The sequence below is a fragment of the Eurypyga helias genome, unplaced genomic scaffold, assembly GCF_000690775.1.
Source record: "Eurypyga helias isolate BGI_N326 unplaced genomic scaffold, ASM69077v1 scaffold16228, whole genome shotgun sequence".
Classification (NCBI taxonomy): Eukaryota; Metazoa; Chordata; class Aves; order Eurypygiformes; family Eurypygidae; genus Eurypyga; species Eurypyga helias.
Window position 1 is genome coordinate 6,762 of NW_010266448.1, and position 19,969 is coordinate 26,730.

Below are 19,969 nucleotides of genomic sequence, written 5' to 3' on the forward strand. Positions count from 1 at the left end.
TGGCAGATCCTGGCTCTGTTCAAGTCAGCCCACGTTTCCCCAGCAGAGCCCAGCCATAGGAACTGGTCGCCCGAGGGGGAAATCGGTGAACTGCTTGCACTGCGGGATACTCATGCAGTAAAGACCAGTTTGGTTTAGGAGACTGATACGGGAGAGCTAAGAAGGAATAAGAACAGCTACTTCCTTTGCCTCACTACTGGCACATCTACCTGGTCAAACAAACAAACAAACAAACAAAAAACCAAAAACCATCCCCCACTGAAAGTGAACCTCGACAGGTATAAACACAGTGCAAAATACTACTTCACAGCTGTTCAAAGGAAGGGCGTGTTTTCTTCCAAATCAGCCGAGATCAGCCAGGTTAGAACATACAGACACATGAGCAGCAGTGCCAAGACACATCTCCCAGGGGCACGTCTCACGCTAATGAGCTGCGGCCAGCCCGAACATGTCCAGCGTTACGTAGGATTGTCCTGCGACGTTCTGCTGAAAAGGAGGTAGGACGTTTGACTGGCTTCTGGGTTCGTTCTTACTGTGTTCTGGCAAGTTTTCAGAAATAATAAATTCCCTTGTTTTAACAGAATTTTTAAGGTATGGATTGAACAGTGCTTTCTCACTGAAATCTTCCTGCTTTAAAACATCTTCGTTTTCCTCATTTTTAATTGAAATCTGTTGGAGTTCACATAAATCATTCTCCGTCATTTCCATGGGTTGGATTTCCTTCGCTGGCACCAAAGCTGAATGCATTTGACTTCTGATATCTTGATCAGTAATTATATAAGTCATGGATGATGAAAAACATTTAGCAACTTCATTTTCTTCATTATACAGTATCTTTCTATCTTCATTAATCACGCTTTTTGTATTAATATCAGCACATTCAGAAACATGGTTTAAACAGTTCATTAGTAGTGATCCTTCCTGGCTTTCTTCAGGAAAACCATGTTCCAAAACACTTACATCTTCAAATTCTATGGCTTTAGCCTCAGATGTCACACCCTTTAAAAATGAGTTATTCTGCCAGTACAAAGAGATAAATTGAAAAGTTATATAGGAATAGATAATGTATTAGGTTGGGGGCAGGGAGGGTTTAATGTATAAAATACTGTCATTTCAGCTGTGAAATTTAAAACTCTTAATTTTAAAAGTGCATTAATAAAAACTTTATGTGCATTTCAGATGGGATGAAGCTATATATGAATGAGTACTAAAAATTATATTCTGTCCATTTTTTAAACACTATTACATTAGGTTTTTTGTGCTTAATAAAGTAACGAGTTTCAATGAAGGCTTAGAATCAGGCTTGGACTACTATAATCTTTTTTCCATTCTAACAAGCTATTTTTCAGACAAAAGTTTAAATCCCGTTCTCCACAGATCACACTTTCTTTGTTAAACTCATCAACTCGCCTTCATTCAAACAAACATAAAATCTTTAAAAAACGATAAATATCCAGCAATAAAAAAGATGGACATGTTAGTACAATAATATACCAAATCTTGTATGTTGTAATGCATTTTTTGTGGAGAAGGGAGGAGATATCCAAGATGTAGGAATCTGACTCCGTAGACTCCATAATCTGAGCAAATTTAATTGACTTTGTTGAATAAACCATGTCCACCAATCACCTTATAACTTCAAAACATTATTTCTCATATAACAATTAAATGAATATACATTATAAAGATGCACCTTTTCTATTAGCATGAAATACAAGAAAGAGCATTTTCACAGAATCACAGAATCACTAAGGTTGGAAAAGACCCATAAGATCATCAAGTCCAACCATCAACCCAAGCACTTTCTTCTTATTTTATAGCACTTAAACAGACAAAACTCAACATTCTTTTGTGCTTAGTCATAAAATGATGGTCAGAGAAGAACTTCTCTCAATTTGATCCCTTCTTTAATACATAAAATTGCAATTACCATAGATGCATCAAGAGGCCATTCCACTGCAATGCTCTCTGCAGGATTGGGTATATCAGGCCAGCAGACCTTTTTAAATCTATCATTGAGAAAGGAATTTTAGTCAGATAATGAAAGAAATAGATTATTAAAAATAAAATGAACATATCTCCAGAAAGCACAAATACTTCTAAAATATTGAACTTTCACAAAGTCTTTCCTATATTAACACAATATTTTTCATTAAGATTGTTTTCCATCACATTATTTTTTATTAGAAAAGATCTCACTAGTAAAAATCTTGGGTTACAGAGACATTGCAGAAAAATCACTAATGCACAGAAGTTTATGTTTATTATTATTATTACTATTACATAGTAGATCAAATAATAGCATGATAAAATAAGGCTGTATACAAAACCTGTTGTGATCATGTTTCAGGGTGGTTCTCCAATGAACTCAGGAAAACTTTGCTGTAGGAAAGTGTCCCTAGCACTACACCACACTAGAGCTATGGTGAGTTCTTTCATTAACAGCAGGAAAGTTATGCAGACTGACACTGTAGGCTGTAACTGCCCAATGGAGTAGTAAACGGGAAACAAAACGACTGACTCATTGATACCGGGTATGTATGTAAGTGAATGAAAACCAGGCCATAGCCTGACTGTTCATGCTGCAATACGAACACTCAACTACATCTCAAATTATTCCCCAGAATCAAAACATAGTTCCTTCCTATTGTAAAAATTCAGAATACTCCACACAGATAAAGATGTAAGAGATTTGGAAATTACACTTACTACTTCAGTTATATTTGTTACCTGATGCTTCACATGACAACAATCCTGGCTCTAATAGCTTTGAACACCACAAAATAGTTAAGATTTTTAACCCTCTTATTGAGCTTCAGCCAAAAAACCCATTTCAAAACTTTAAAAGGTCCTCACAGTCATTTCTGGGATGTTTCCCTATGCTTTGAGAAAGCAATTTAAAAGCTGGCAGGGGACACCTGTGGCTGCAGATAAAAGGATTATGAATTGTGTATAGATATGGATCAAGCATCCACATGTCTTCACATGATGTAATTTCTGGTTTCTTTGGGACTTCTTTGCAGCTCAACGTCACAAACTAACAAAACTAGCATTAATGTAGCTAAGATAAGCAATAGGGGTTATGTGAAATGTGCTCTAGTGGTGTACTAGCAGATTTAGAGTGCCTAGGAAACTTTATTTTGGGCATCATTAACACTTCAGTAACTGACTTAAAAGTTTCCTCCTCACACTTGATTAACCATGGAACTGCAAATGTCATGTAGCATTTTCCATAAACTGGTATAGGTGATATGTAAATCTGTTTCTCCTATTTATTTTGTTCTGACTGATTGCACTTTCTAAAATTAATATTTATTTTTGGACTATAGCACATTAACTGCACTTAGAAGATAACCTGGATGCTTAGTTATATGTTACTCTAGCTGCTTATTTCTAAATTTGACATTGGTTTGGAACCCAACAAAAGCATTTATAAGAATATAAAATTTTGCCTTTTACAAGTTAAAATTGACTGCTTTCAGTTTTAGAAGGTAGAAAATGTACTCACGTATGTTTTTTCAAAATGCATGTTATCCAAAGGCCAAACAAAAAGAACATGCTTAATCCAATGGGGAGAGCAATGAAAATAACATCTTCTTTATCTTTAGAGAGGAAAAAAAAGAGAAAATAAAAACAACTGCAGATGTTCAGCATTCCCTTAAGGCAGATAATTTTCAACATCCAAGCCACTTAATTAGCACAGTTCTAAAGAGCTCTGTCAAAACTATCCAAAATTACTCAGAATATGGTACTCATTGTACAACATGTCAAAAGAGGAGTATTTTGAATTCAACAGGTCAAAGTTACTGAGCCAGAAAAGCAGCCTGTGATGAGACTTCTCAGGATGTCTCAGGAACAGATGTATTGCATTTCAGATTTTCTTTTATTTAACAGAATCACACAATCATTCAAATCGGAGGGGACATCTGTAGGTCACCTCGTCCAATTTTGAAATTAGGTTTCTCAGGGTCATAGCAAGTCCACCTAGGATGAAGAGTCAACCACCAGGCTGGGCACCTGCTGTTTTAAAGTCACCTAAAACTGCCATATAGTGCCACTTCCACTTGTTAGGTTAAAATACACAGTAAATTCAGTGCAGGAGGTAGGTTTTAAATACACAAAAAAACAGTTACTCTGACTGAAACAGTGCCCAGATTTCTGAGCTAGCTTCCAACACCTACCAGAGGTAACTGCTGACATCAACAGAGAGCAGACCTCAGCATAGTCTAAATTACCTTGCATTTGAGTAGCAAACTAAAACATGAATTACAGGTTAAAAAAAATATAAATTAGCTTCAAGTCCCATGACCAGTTTAAGGGTAGGTCATGCACTTTTTTACATTTCAGTTTGGCCACCGCTATGAGAATTTATGTACGTATTGAAAATATTCTTCCAGAAGTAGAAATGAGGAAGTGTCTGAACCTCTGGTCTGCAGCCGTCATACCAACCTCCTTGGTAAAAGCTGGCTAAAACGCATAGTCAGAAACAGGAAAAGGTGTTTCCCCACACACACTGGCCACAACCTGTGCACTCGTTTACTAGTTACGCTTATGTGGCAGAAGCGATGCAAGGCAATGCACGGCTATTCTCTATCTACTATCTCTGGTGGAAGTGTCTGCCTTTTAATAAACTCTTAGGCACCCCATTGCATAATTGACAGCATATGAGCTCTTGCTCCCACAAATATCCACAGTATTCTACAGCTTTATTGACAGAAAAAATAAAGGTTTTGAGCTTTTGGCTTCTAATCCTGAGGTTTTAGTCTGTGACATGATCACTGAAACTGAATTACATTCAGCTAGTGTTGGTAATTCTTCCTTGGTTGTTTAACACCAATTAAAAAAAAAAAAACCACCCACACCCTAACCTAATCCTACCTAAAAATGTCCTATATTTCTTACTCCCAAACCTGTTTTTTAAAATATTAATAACTTACTGAATTTCAAAGTCTTGAAGGTTTTGGGCTCTCCGCTGGTTCCACCAGCTTCATTGCTTGCCATGATATAGACAGTATATTGCATATTAGCCTGTAATGACTTCAGTCTGTATTGCAGAACATTTGAGTTCACAGTTTCGTCTTTTTAGGAGAAGATACATGTCAATAAACACACAAGATATTGTTATATCAGAGAACTGTACACTTGTTTATCATCTTTTACAATGATAGATCACAATGTACTTTAAAGAAAAAATTTAAATAAAAAGCAACCTTATCAATCCTTTGAGAGGGAAAAAAGTAAATTAATGAACAATGTTTATCAATGCTACTTAAAAGTTCAGGGCAAAAAATAAACCATTATGTATTTAGTTTTAAAAAGAAATACACATTTTTTTGCTAATAGTAAAGACAGGCAAATCGTGATCTCCTGTAGTTTATTTTATCATTGAAAACAGTGCATTGAGAACTTTATTTCCTGAAACCTAGGCTCAGAAATAAAGAACTTAAAAATTGTTTCTGCAGCTCATGAAATTTAACTTCATTTCTAGTACATGCAGTTAGACACTTGTCATCCAAAAGGATGCAATCTCTCAGTATTGGGGTACCACCCCAGTAAAGTCGGACGAAAACCAAAATCAACAGGATCTTTTTTCACCGAGTTTCAGAGTGCTTTTCTGAATAGAACTTGATGTTTTCCATACCCTCTCCATTGCTGGAATTAGTATTATGTGCTTCACTTTTAATTTTTTACTAAGCAGGATATATAACATTTTATGCCTACAAACAGTATTACAAGCATGTTCATATTATGGTATTACAGTCACTAAAACATTTTCTAGCGCATAAAGTCAAAGCCAACTCATGTCATCATTCAGATCAGCCAAGAATCTAGATATAGAAATAGAAAGGAAATAGATATGCTGCAATATGCCCTGAGATTCAACAAACTAAGTTTATCTTTAATCAAGTAGGGGAAAGTGAAGTTTGAGATTTAAAAGGCCATCAGTGAAATCACCTTGGCAGAGATTCCATGTTCTATTCCTATCAGAAAGATGAGACATCAGAGAAGCCTCAGTAAACATCAGTACAGTAGGGTTTTGCCATCTAAACGTAACTCCCCTTTGTTGCTATTTAAAACTAACTTCGTAAAACACCTTGTATGGATACTACTGAGGTAGGAGATTAAAAATACACTCAAAAAGTTTTGCTATCAGCCTCCAGAGCAGAAAAGCAACACCAAGCACAGAAAATCAATCACTTCTGAAGAAAATATAAAAACTCTGTCCCAAGAAACTGTTTCTTGGCAGCTTGTTATAGCTTTGTGGCTATCACTTGCTGTTTTGCCTCTATTAGAAAACTGACTGTAAAAACATTTTTAATAGCAAATTTCCACCATAATGCTCCAGAAGATGAGAGATTGAAGAAAGACATCCTTCCAAGGACACGCAGGGAACTTATAAATTCATGGAATCCTCACAAAGTTCAAATTCATGAATTTGCACGGTATCTATGACTCTCCCGTAGATTCTAGCTACTTCTGTCATGACTTTTTCGACGGAGTTCAGAGGTGGGTCACAAAGGAAGAGAGATTTGAAGATGGAGGAAAACTAGAACATACGTAAAAGGGGAAAACAACCAGTAGCTGACAAGTAATACTCTCTCATCTGGCATAATCCTGCAAATTTGATTTTTTTACTGTTATGGAGAACTAGCTGCAAAAAGTCTCTCACATATGAGTTTCCACCCTGGTCTGGAGAGGGAAGAGGAATGATATTGCTGCCAAACACTGACTAAGGTTAACACCTGGTAATCCATCAGATTCTCATCTGAGAAGCAGAAAGGATGATATGGTCAACAGTCGTGGCTGTACTACTGTAAGCAGTACAACACTAATGGTAAAAAAGATTGAGAGCCAGCAGCGCTGTGCAAAATAAGTTCAGAACCAAGAAACTGAGCAAGAATACATGTGTAGCATCAAAGCAGGGACTATTCACTAGAACACGCCATAACTTCAATTAAACCTAAACATTTTTTTTTAACCTTTATGTAAGCCACATTTTAGTACCAGTATTTTCAGACATATTTATAACACACAATAACAAAGCGTGATAATAACCATGAAAATAACTCTGCGGACAGCAGAGTTTCTTAACCCTGTTTGCAAGTGTTGATGTTTAATGTCCACTTACTCAATTCTCTTCCATCTTCAGGTTTATAAAATATTGTATAGTTAGTGATAAATCCATTTCTTTTATCCTTTGAAATCTCCTTCCATTTTATCGTAACTTCATTTTTTCCCGGAATGCCTGTGTCAGCCACAGGTCCTTCTGATGGCTCTACACAGAAGCGTTAGATTAGAAAAAGTAGTAAAACAGCCTAAGTACTGCAACGTTATCCATCTGTGTTACTTCACACGTACCAGTAACATTAGGGGCAACAAATGTACAAGTAAATATGTCATCTTTGTGTTCTGATATAGCCCTCAAGTATTCTCTCGACCTCTTTAACGTTTGATTCCTTCTGATAATACCTCCACTCATCTATTCTGGCGTTTGCATAGTTCTCAGTGTTACAGCAACCGAACACCTCAGGATCATTAAAAGGATCATCACATCATCAGAGAGAGATCAAGAGGTACATCCTCATGTACTCATGGGGGAACTCAGCGCAAGGTCACTGTGTATGCAGGACATCTCTGGCTCAGCTGAGATTCAAACAGCGTCTCCATCACACCCAGTCTCTGCACATTACATCAGGCAAGGAAAGTCTTTCTTCTCATACAACACAGCCTCGCGGACACTGCTCGTAACTGTGAAGCAAGAGTTGCCTGTGCTTCAGTTCTAAAACTAGTATCTTCCTTCCCATTCCCTGGCAACTGTTAGTACTGTCACAGCTCCCTGTGAACAGGAAAGCACTTGAAACAAAGCTCTAACTGTACTAGTAAGTATTACTCCAACAAACAATACCCGGTTTCCTCCTCCTAGTAATTAATATTGTTCAGGAGCGCATTGTACAATGTGTGTGTGCGTATATACATGTATGACAGTGTGTGCACACACATACGCAGACCTAGATAAGCACACACACACAGAAATTGACATTGTCACCTGAAATCTTAAAATTACCAGTAAATCACATTCTTACAGCTGGCTGTATAAATCACTGAATTCACATTAAACATCTACAAAGACACCTTCCCTCGCCACTCCCCTCCCCCCAGTAAAACATTATTTCATCCAGTTTCTATCCAATCACAAAAGGACATGGCTTCTTACCATTTTTTATGTGCAGGGTGCTGATATTTTTTTACGTTATAAAATTTAACAAAAAGCAAGGTCTTCAAACAATCCATTTTATTCTGTGACTAAGATTTCCTCATACATTCAGCCTAATAAATGCAGTTAAGCATTAAAATCAAGTCTAATTACAAATCTAAATTAACTGTAACATTTAAGAGATAGCCATTTAAAAAATCACTGCTTCATGTTTGTAGCTATACTCTTTCCAAGTGCTTTGTATACACTTTGTAAATTTTACAACAAATGGGTAGATTCAAGCAGTGACGTACCTGTATCACATGATAAAAAATTTTCTTAACTGAAAAATTCAGTAGCTGATCTATGAACAGAAATCAGGAAGCCCGAATCCTGTGGTTTTTTTTTTCCAGCATCTACATATATCCTTCAGTAATGCCAGCACCAAATTTCTCAAAGATAACACACCCGAGAGACAGACTACAACACACCTCACAAGACTGTTAGTTTAAAATACATACTTCTTTGTTGAGCGTAAGTTTGTGTAGAACATGGAGCTGCCACTTTATTTCCATAAAGAGGATACACAGAGACGTTATAACATATAAATGGTTTAAAGCTTTCTGTAAAGGGAAAAAAGTAATATTATGTGAGACATACAATGAAAGCAGAGTAAATCACAGTAGTTCTAAATATACTGTCACAAATCTCCATTTTCAACTTTTCAGCAAGCACAGTATATATTTATTGCCTCAAATGCTCATTACTTCCCTTAACACAATAAATTTTACTTAGTAGTATTTATAACAGCACTTGGTTTCCAGCTCATTTTCACTGGAGATACTTTGAACGGGTAATGATACTTCAGCCTTATACAGCTTCTCTATACAAAGCCACTTGCTCATCTCATAACAGTTTAAGGCTTTGGAGGTTGTTTTTATTTTCAGATAACCAATATAAAATTATACTTCCAGTAACATTTTTTATTCCACATATCTTTAGGCTTACTGTTCTGCAGAAGAGAGTTTTGCCTCACGCGTCAAACAGCTTAAAAGGCACAATGGAGCCCCAGCTCTTAACTCTACACTGATGTGCCATTATGCCAACTGCAGAGCTGCTTCTAACCAGCTTGACTCAAAAGGACAATTGCACAAGTGAAATCTCTGAGTTTTATATGTTTCAAGACATATATCAAGTTTCTGGAAATGAAGTTTTCAACTCTGCACAATCCATCAGCCAAGTAAGCAACAAGGTGCACCCCTTACTTACCAGCAAGTCTCATCAACTCTGAGAGGACACGTCTGTGACTACACCCCATGGGATGAAACCAGTGTACATGCTTTCCCAGAGTATTCTTCCTCAAGCCCTGCAGCTTGTTCATCAAGAATAATGGTTCTTGACAGAACCCTGCACTATTATATCAGCTCTGCTACTTTTTCAGTCCTTTACACCTATTGCCACCCAGTCAAAGTTATGATGGCCCACTTGTCCTTAAAATAATCCCAGAGAAGGATGCCAGTGTCAGGCCTGAATAACAGTAAATCTGAATTTGCCTTGACATTCGTGATGTGATTTGTGCTTAGGGTAAACAAAGATTTCCTGATAATGCTGAGGAGGGAAGTTAGGGGGTTTTATATATTGAGAACAGCTATAAACAGCATTTATTCCTCAGAGTAATTTGCTGAAGTAGTGCAGTTTTCAGTATAAGACTCAAGACTTGCCCATCTCAGTTCAATGTGTAACAAACTTCTCATGAATTCTACTTCAAGCAGATTTTTGTTTAACTTGTTTTACGGTAGCACTGACAGCATTTAAATCACTGTTGTCTGAGCCAATAAGACAAATCTCATGGACAAGCTAGCTGTATCATCATTAACGAGCCAACGCCTCAGGATTTTCACTTTAGAAAATGCAGGGTACTTGTTTTCTGAAAACCTTGGAAATTCTTTTTTCTTGATGTAGGATTCAGAAAGATCCTTACATGAGAAAGAACTGCTTTCAAATTTGATAAATTTAATGTCACTAAAGGAAAATCAAAGAACTAGTAATAAAAAAATCAGTTATCACAAATATGGCATACCTTATATTAAACATTTTCACCATTTATTCCTGTGTTTATTAAAAAATCTAAATGTATAAAGAAAAGCAGATACATTTCATTAGCTAAAGGTAATGTGCATGGGATATTCACATCTACACCAGCATTCACAGTTTTGCCCTTGCACCTGTCTCTTGAACTCTGCACACTGTTCGGTTTTGCATTGAAACTACATACACATAGCCAAAACATCACTACTTAGAGAGATAATATGTTAAAAAACAGTCAGCCTCTAAAACAAAAAAGTGAGCAGATCCTCACCTATGTGTCAGTGCATCATGAGGTCAGTGAAACCTCTCAGAAATGCCTTAGGTCATAACACAAATGGGATTATGTGATACTTAACATGCCAGACTGACCAATCACTCCACTTCCTTATTTTATAAAGGATTTGAGGGACATTCTGCTTTCAGGTTTCTGGCTCTCTCTCTAACACATGAAGGCATATGATCTTTTCCCATCCTCAAATTCATTTTTTTTGGTTCTAGATGTCTCTGTTAAAATAGTATACATCTGTCATAGGCCTCCCTACCGGATGATTCGTGACATAAGATCAAGTCACAGTAGTGCTTAAACATGAAATCTGTAGCCTAATGTTATAATAGAGAGCAAACACCATCTTGCATGTTGTGTGAAAACCTGAGAGAGTTAAAATCGCTACTAAATTGCATGCAAAAATTTTAATAAAGCATGTAATAATACTGTTATTTTTTATCATGGTCTGAGGAAAGCTGGGTAAGTTCACCCTTCTTCGTTCTTTCCAGTCTACCTGTAAATAAATATACATGAATACATACATAGCTGTACATTGTTATAGCTGTAACTGAAAAATGAACATACTTCTGTTAATTTTCCATTTTGTAGAATTTGATACATATTTCCACGATCTACCAAAAGGATCTGTCTCCAGTTCTTCATACCACTCAACTACATATTCGGTGACTTCTGGGTCGGAGGCTATCCATTCCACAACCACTTCTTCATCGGTTGTAAGGGTCCTCACTGTTTCAATAATCTGAGAAGCTAGAAATTTAGCAGAAAATGTCAGCAATTCTACTTTCATAAAAACTGCAGCAAGAAAACAATTCAATCATAGCAAGCTGAGATTGCTTCTTTACAAGGGTATGTGACTTAGTCGAGGTTAAAAAAAAGGTTTAAAGAGTTACTTTGTAACTATGTTTACATGCATGTACTCAAAACGCTTTAAATTGAAGCATGTAAGAATTGTTCCAATGAAACAGGGCAGGGGGAGAGGAGTGTTTGAGGAGATGATACTCAAGGAGATTTACATATACAGAATCAAAGACCAGTTTCTCTGTTAGGACCTGAATTTTACAGTTTGTAAACTTCTACAATTTTACAATTTTGCAAGTAGTGCAGATAAAGTTTTGACTGAGGTGACAAAGGCTATATGAAAACAGTCTATCAAGTCAGCAAGGTCATGAATAACAGTGAAGCAAAAGTGAACCATTAACCTTCAGTACAGAGGTAAGGAAAGTCTGACTAAAAACCCAGCCTGCCAAAGGAAAGGGAAAAAGACCTGGAGAAGCAGAGGGAGAGAGAGATGTATGTAGGGGGAAAAAAGCATGTCACAGCATGGGAAAAACAGTAAAACCTTGGTACTTCATTGCTAGCTGGGATTAAACCACAACAGGGATACAAAAGTGGATAGAGATGTAGTCAGTAACCTCTAGGACAAGATGACATCATGCCTGCATACAAAGTTTCCTGATTAGTCTGGAATTTGATTGAGCAATTCCAGGGGGACACTTGCACTTATTTCATGAACAACTGATGTAGGAGAAGTGATTCAAGTCGGTCAAATGCAATCTGTCTTCTGGATCATGGGTAAGCATCAGGATGCTGCAATACTAGGCTCACAGACATAGCACAATTAAGAGCCAAAGAGCACAACTGGTGTGCTAGAGCTGACCAGCTTCCTGACCCCGGCAGTGGTTTGGAGGGGGTACTTGGGAATGCGTATGAAATGAGAATAAACACTATGTTTCTCTCTCTGCTTCCACTGACACATTTTTGGGGACTTCTATTAAACACATCTTTGAATGACATGTTAAATGCACTGCAGTAGTGCCCTGTTGTTATCAACTTTCTGAACTAGCAAAGGATGAGAATTAAGTGGTACTCTATATATTTATTTGGCAGGTCCAAGGTTAACAATACAAAACAAAAAACCCCTCGGAACGTAATAAAATAGAAATTCTAACAAGACATCAGGAAGAGCTGATATCTTAGCTATACCTCAAAACAAAAACCCCAACAGTAATCATCTATAACAAAAACATGGTATGTGACAGCAAAACACAACAACCAGATAACACTGTTCTGCTGAAAAGTAATGGACTACACAGCTTTGTACATAATACAGTTCTATATACACAAATCTGTGACAAAAGTCCTTAGCACAATTTTGCTTCCACTAGAGCGTAACTTAAACAGATGTCAGGAAGATGTTTTTTTATTAATGAGAAAAATGTATCACGATACTGAGAAATCTTACTTTTTTCATCAGTGGATGGAATCCTCAAAATAGCTTCAGGAGAATTTCCAGCAGAGTTATGGGCAGTAATAGATATTATATATGCTTCTTCATTTAAAAGTAAAGTAATTTTCTTATCAGTAGAGTTTTTTGTCATGTTATCTGCAGAATTATTTTCTGGAAAATATTGTATTTTGTAGCCTAGAATTCTTCCAGGAGGTGGAAAGCTGTTTACTGGCTATTAAAAAAATATGCAGTAGTAAGTGTTTCACAGTGTCATTTGCATATTCAAAAGTATATACTGTAATAAAAAGCCCAGATCAAATTACTAAATTATTATACTATATTTAGAAAAGCAAGGTATTTTCTTCAGTCCCATCTTCAGGACAGTCAGCTGCAACGATTTCATTGAAGGAAAGGTTTAAAAGTCAAATAATGAGATTTGAAACGCAAGAGCCTCTGGCCACTCTACTAGAAGACTAAAGTGAGTTTAAATACAGCTTTGGTAAGCCATATTATTTAACAGCAGTTTTAAGTACGTTCAGTTAGACTTGCCAGTGCTCTGAACACAATTAAACCTTTCCTTTCTTCTGCAGGATATGATTATCAATTCACAGTAAGAGGATATACCTTCCACATAAGATGTACAGATCTACTTCCAGCTGAGTGTGAAGACTCAATTACCCTCCACAAATCCACTTTCTCTGAAGGAGCTATTCAAAGACACAAAAATATCTTGAAATGTGTTATGTTAAAAAAAAAGAAGTGTAATATAGTAAAAACAATTCAAAAGTTTCAAAAACACGGTCTGAGAGCAACTTATGACAAAGAAGTTTACTCTTGTGTAATGTGCCTTTTTTCCCTAATTAGTACAGCTTCTCTCTTTCCATAAGTCTCCTTCTGCTTTCTTTTAATTGGTAAATTCTAGAGATTTTCTAGTCTTGTTTCATATCTGCCATTTTAATTTCTCTACTTATAATTCATTTTGTTTGACATACGTGCCACACTATTTCTGCTACTATCCTACTTAGCAAAGCTCAGTCTCCATCTATATTCTTAATTTTTCCTCTCCAGTCTGTCTGTTCACCCATGTTCTTCCCTAGCCCTATGTTGTTTGTACCACCTTTCATATTTCCTCCACTCTCTGCTCGTCTTTCAGTTTTCCCACTTCCGTATTTAAACAAAATACACGTGTTCTGTTTGAATAACATTATTCCAAATTCAGTAGACTGAGAATATGCTGAAAATACTTTTCCGTTATTAAACCCTAATGACCCAAATTATAACCACAGAAAAACTTACTGAACAGTTATCCCACCTTTCTCCTCTGTGCTTGCCGTCTTCCCTCTACTCCATTCACTCCAGAATACCGACATGACACTGATACAGCGAATGGCAACTGAGTATTCTGTCGAGTCCCACAGACCTGTGAGATTGTATGATCCTGTTTTCTCTGCAGAATTCAGTGGGACAGTGACAAATTCCTGAAAGTAGACACATGAACAGAAATTATTTGTTATAAAATTGCATGCAAAAATATTATATTTTAAAAAACACAAAGGATGCAGTTTTCATGCGTCCCACCTCCCGCCCTGAAACTCAGGAGTTACTTGTTTCATATTCCATTTTTCTGTGTAGCATCTCCATTCTTCCTGTAGAACTCCAGGCTCTCTCTACTGACCAACCTGCGGCTTGAACTGTGTGCGGCTCACCCACAGTTCTAGAGCAGCTGTGCTGGCACACGAGGAATGACTGCAGTTCCCACTGGTGGGAAGTGACTGAATATTGCTAACTCCAGCATCACCACAATGTTTTGGACATAGCTCCACCGCACAGCAGAAGCATCCCTGGGAAGCAGGGATCACCTGCAGCTTGTGACGGCCATGTAACAGTCTGGCTGTAGACAATCCCAAAGATTATCAGCATAGGATTAAAATGAAACGACCAGTGAAAACACAGAAAATCCTGGTACCAAGAGAAAAAAAAAAAGATGGAACCTTTAAGTGGTGAAGACAAGAGTAAGAAGATACAGCATCAGTTATTTCTCTAAGAAGAGTAATGAGAAGGTAATTTCCTCATCTTAAGAGGAGCCCATTCATATCTCACTGATGGAAGTCAGAAGTTAGACCGTTGTCCCAAGCCAAAAGATGAAGGAGGACATGAAAACCAGGGACTGGAGCTGACGCATCAGCTCAACTGGACTGACAACAGGAAGTAGAATTAAACAACAGGAACTATAGAAAGATTTAAGTGTTTGCGTACAGGAGGATTGATGTAATCACTGCACCAGCTTTAACGTCTTCTCTTCCAAATTGCAAAACTTAATGACTAACTACCAACTCTCCTTCTCTCAAATTTCAGGTGACTGAAACAGAAAGACACTAAAGTAAATGCTCAAGCTAGCTAAATTCTAACAAGGTAAGTAAAGGTTAAGTTTTAGAATAAGGAGGATTCCCTCTTGGGAGCCAAACTGGCATAATAATATGACACGGATTTACAGTAACAGGGCCAAAAACCTGTGAGGAAACTTTTGTCCTGCACCAGCTGACAAGTGAATCAAAGTACAAAACACACTCACTCCTTTGAAAACCATAATGAGAAATGCACTGCCCAATTAAACCATTTCAATACATTCTGACCTCAAGAAACTCATCAAAAATAGACAGTGCTTATATGACAGACTGCAAGATGACACTCTCTAGCCAACCTGCAATAAAAGAAGAGCTTCAAAACTCTTATCAACCTCCTGCAGAACCTGACATAGAATTGCAGGCACCCCAGAAGAGCTTTTAGTTACTTGCCAGAAGGCTGTTAACAATAGTTAATTATAATCAGAAACTGGGAGGAAGGCTTAAAAGGTCAAGAAAATATTTGCCATTTGCTCAGACAACTTTTTAAATTTTATTTTTGCATGTATGTGCTGACAGACAGGAAAACAGCTCCTGTATCTAACATGGTTTCAAGGCTGTCTGTTGGCCTTTGCCACTGGATTTGCTACAGACCCAACTACGAATCATGCCTAAGATCCTACAGAACTAAATTCACTGGATTCTTGTGTTCACTGATCACAAGTGATACTTTTTCTCTAAAATGTCTGTGGAAAAATGCAGGTAAGTTCTAAGGAAGAAAATGAATGTAGACTACATTTGCCAGTGAAAAAGACAGGTGATTTCCCACGCAGGTGCTGACCAATAGGCACAATACACAATAATGGTGTAACTTTGCAAAAACATGAATGTTCTCAGCATTTGGGAGGAACTCATAGACATGTAAGCATCACGAGGACACCAGTGTCTTGACTCCAAAGGGATACACACCTTGAACGCATCTTTTGAATAAATATTAGTTCACTTCCTAATACCCCAGGTGGAACTGAGCCGTTCTGCGCATCAGATCATCCCAAATATTATAGCCTGAATCCAACAACTAATATGCCATACCTACAGCAAAGATGCTTGCCATGAGAATGGGAGGAGGATGCTAATTAGAATCATCTTTAGTATCAGGGACTTATCTAAAGCTCTGAGGACTACTACTAGTTACTCTGATGAATTCTTCTCCCCAGAAATACACATTTAATGTATAAAATAGTGAGATCAAGACAGACATCTCAGTTTAAGGAACCTAAAAAAAAAAAAGAAAAAACAAGCAACCTGGCCCATTCTTAAGTTTGGAAGGGGAAACACTAAGACTGCACACAGAATCACTTCCATACTGAGGAGGAGCATGGGAATAGGCCATATGAAAGAAGCAAATGACTAAATACTGGTTTTTCTATGACTGCCATGTACGTGTCACTAAACCAAACTCAGAAAAATAACTTCCCTTATTTCCCATCTTGCAAAATTTATATTTTAATTCACTTGAAAATTAATGTACCATTAGTCCATTTTAATCTGATTCAACTATTGTGGTTGGGAGCAAATGCTGTTCTCATTACCAGAACTGTGACAGGAAAATATTTTGACAGACTATACATGTAATCCCTTAGCCTTTCACAGAAATATATTCAGAAGTATGGCATGTACCAAAGCAGGCATTGACCGAAAGGAAGACAACAATTAATCCTAGAGAACAAAACAATGATCTCGAGATCATGCACACCGAATTACAGTCCACTAAAATAAACAAGGGTTTAATCATTATTTCCAACTACTTGTTGCCTTTTTCCTGTTTAGCCTTTCACAGCATCAAGAAATTAGCCACAAAGAGGCTAACATTCAGAAGAAAATTTGTGCAGCTTACCGAAGAGTTTGAATACAGGTTTGTGTATTGAACCTGGCAAATTAAGTCCTGTGAAGGGATGATCTTCTCGGGCATTTTCCAGGTTACTCTAAGCAACTGCTTTATACCAGTGATTTTTTTAACTGAAAGTATTTCAGGAGGTTCAAATTTCTCTAGAATGGAGAAATAAAAACATTAGCAGGGGAAAATGTTTCTATAGAAGTTCAGAATTGCTCCATCTGTGTGTTCCAGGAAGTTTAATTATCATCCCAATAACAGAAATCCTACCAAAGTACTGACGTGGTGGCCTATTTTACAGACATAACTCTACGTATGGGCAGTTATCCGTAAGAGATGACATACATAACTGGTTTAATGGTGACAAACACGCACTCAATCAGATGTGCAGATTTCTTTCATCTGTATTAGCACTGAAGAAGACTACTCAGAGACAAGAGCAGGGAAAAGAAACGCAGCACAGCTGGGCTGCCAAAGTCAAGTACAAACTGCAGAAGAGGGAAGGATTCAGTCGAAAAGGACTTGAGGCGGAGAGAAGTGTGAGGGAGACGATGGGAAAAGAATGGTTTAGCACTGAGAAGAGAGATGTACCATGCAGAGGATGTGGAAAGCAATGAGGAGCCATAGAACAAAAAGCTCATTTAAAAGGTTTGTTGATTAATTACACCAAAATGAACAGAGGAAAATGCAGCACAGCACAGAGGGAGAAGAGGTAGACAAAATTTTACTATTGCTGTTGCAGGTAGGGTTTTAACATTCCTAGCCAGAAAGTAGAATAGCGGAGTAAATGATGGGTGGACCTGGAGGAATGATAACCTCACTACTCCTTTACAGCCAGATACTGCACTGTCATCTGGTACCACTCAAAAATGCAACAGTACAGTCCAAGTACCACTTACTTCAACAAAAATTTTTAGTATCTGACATTTATTTATTAATCATTTAAAAAAATCAGTAATACATAGTTGATACTTCAGACATTAGTTTAAAAAAATATTGTTGTAGTTAGATGTTTCATAGTATGAATACAGCACAGTATCATTTTTCACCATGTCTCATCAAGACCGAAAGATTGCTGAAAACTGTTGCTGTACCACCAACCAGTTAAAAGAATTTTACATGGAAAGGCCATCAAGTAAAACATAGCAAGAGACTTGCTTCAACTAAATGGGAAGCATCAAAATTTCAGTGAAAAGATTTGGGAAGGATGAAACATTTTATGAAACTCTAAATGTAATTTCAGAGACTTTGTAATTTTAACTTACAACTAAAATCAGATGGCGCTTCAAAACTGAAACCAATTTAAAACCAGAAGAAACCCAAATAATAGTTTCAAAACTATTATATTGAAAAATACTTTTCATTATTTTCTTCTATGTAAACCAACTCTGATTACACAATTTATTTCAGAGTTCTCTAACCTGTATGCTATATGGAGGGAAAAATAACCGGGGAGGGTTCAGTCAGTTCAACATACACTGCTTTATCTTTATTTCACCCCTTGTTTTAATTACCTATTTTTTCCATGGGTACAAGAACACAGTCCGATGAGGCTTCACCCAAAACATTTTCAGCTTTCACCTGAAAACAAAAAGAACTACTATATGGAGTATCTGGATAATAAAATGAACATGACTGAGTTTTGCTTTGGCAGGAGCCCACTGTATTTGGAAGAGTCACCCCTCCTTCTGTCATCCTAAAAAACAAAAGAGAAAAATAAAAGCAGTTAGAAATTAGAGGATTTTCTTGAAATAACTCAAACTGATTGTTGGGTTACTATTTAATTATTGTTTATATGTTTTTGAGGTTGCTGGTCATTTTTACCTGTGAACTTCTACCTAGATGATATGTTTGCAAATACTTGTTGCTAATTGCACTGTTCCTGCAAATGCATATAAACAGCCTGCACTGACTCAATTAGTTTTAATTGCAATTAGTAAGACAAATTTCCAGGAGCAGTCACAAATAGTAAAGATCCCTCAATGGACGATCCACACGATATTGTTATTTTAGATTAAAATTTCCAAGAAAAGTGAAACCATGTAACTCCACACAAGATCTCCTTTAAAAAGACAGATAGATAGATAGACAGACAGATAGAGCTAGTAACACATGCCACATGAAACTGTGTGATAACAAGCTTTTATTCATCTTTAAAATATAGAAAAAAAATTGAAAAGCCAACTTGCACCACCAACAAACTATTGTAAGGTATTAGAAATCTGACAGATTTTCCTGAATGAACACACTGATAATATGCTGTCTTTACAGCATGTACTTTCGTAAGTATGGGATGCAAAACCAACAAAATCTGTTTCATTTTACCGACCCACAGATAAATTCTTCAGCAAATAAAAAACTCATGTATGGGGCTGTTGTTAAATATTTCATACTATGTAGTAAGCAAGCAGATCATTCAGGTAACTCAAAAAACAGCTTGAGGCTGGTATTCCATGAACATCTGTAAGGTAGTCTAAGCCTGCACTGCTGCAAAAGGAAGCAGTCCTACCTTCCCTAACGTGCACAGCTTTTTGTTACCACCCACAGCTCGCTGCCCCCTTGCACCAGTGCTTTGGTAGTCATACAGTAAACTCAGCTGGGGACTTATCTGGATTAAAATTAATGGTTAGATTTTACTGGAAATAGTTCTGCAATCCAGTTCACTGCGTGGTTAAAGAAGAATTTGTGCTGGTAAAGGAAGGAGTAATTTTGAAACTTACTTTCAATAGCTGTTCTAGTTTATGGTTCCACAAATTCATTTAAGTTACAAAATGCAGAAACACTAGGTGGAACTTTCAACAAAGGTGGAAGCCTAAAACCTCAAGCCTAAAACAGAGACAAAACAAAAGATGTTTTCCTGCCCTACCATTTCATTAAAAAAGATACCATCCACCAGTGTAATTCAGAACAAGAAAACACTCCTTTGGAGTCTTAATTC

General features: G+C 37.0%; 1 protein-coding gene across 1 annotated transcript in view; it reads right to left on the bottom strand.

Annotated features, from left to right (window-relative positions):
* Positions 1–423: 423 nt before the first annotated feature.
* Positions 424–19,969, bottom strand: part of IL31RA (interleukin 31 receptor A) — a 24,507-nt gene continuing 4,961 nt past the window's right edge. Inside the window, exons 4-15 of the mRNA XM_010157096.1 lie at positions 18,546–18,727; positions 17,035–17,186; positions 14,108–14,273; positions 13,420–13,502; positions 12,811–13,027; positions 11,133–11,315; positions 8,716–8,817; positions 7,130–7,276; positions 4,938–5,078; positions 3,509–3,602; positions 1,931–2,009; positions 424–1,017 (exon numbers count right to left, since the gene is read on the bottom strand). Coding sequence (XP_010155398.1) covers positions 424–1,017; positions 1,931–2,009; positions 3,509–3,602; positions 4,938–5,078; positions 7,130–7,276; positions 8,716–8,817; positions 11,133–11,315; positions 12,811–13,027; positions 13,420–13,502; positions 14,108–14,273; positions 17,035–17,186; positions 18,546–18,727 — 2,140 coding nt within the window. The remainder of the gene's footprint in view (positions 1,018–1,930; positions 2,010–3,508; positions 3,603–4,937; positions 5,079–7,129; positions 7,277–8,715; positions 8,818–11,132; positions 11,316–12,810; positions 13,028–13,419; positions 13,503–14,107; positions 14,274–17,034; positions 17,187–18,545; positions 18,728–19,969) is intronic.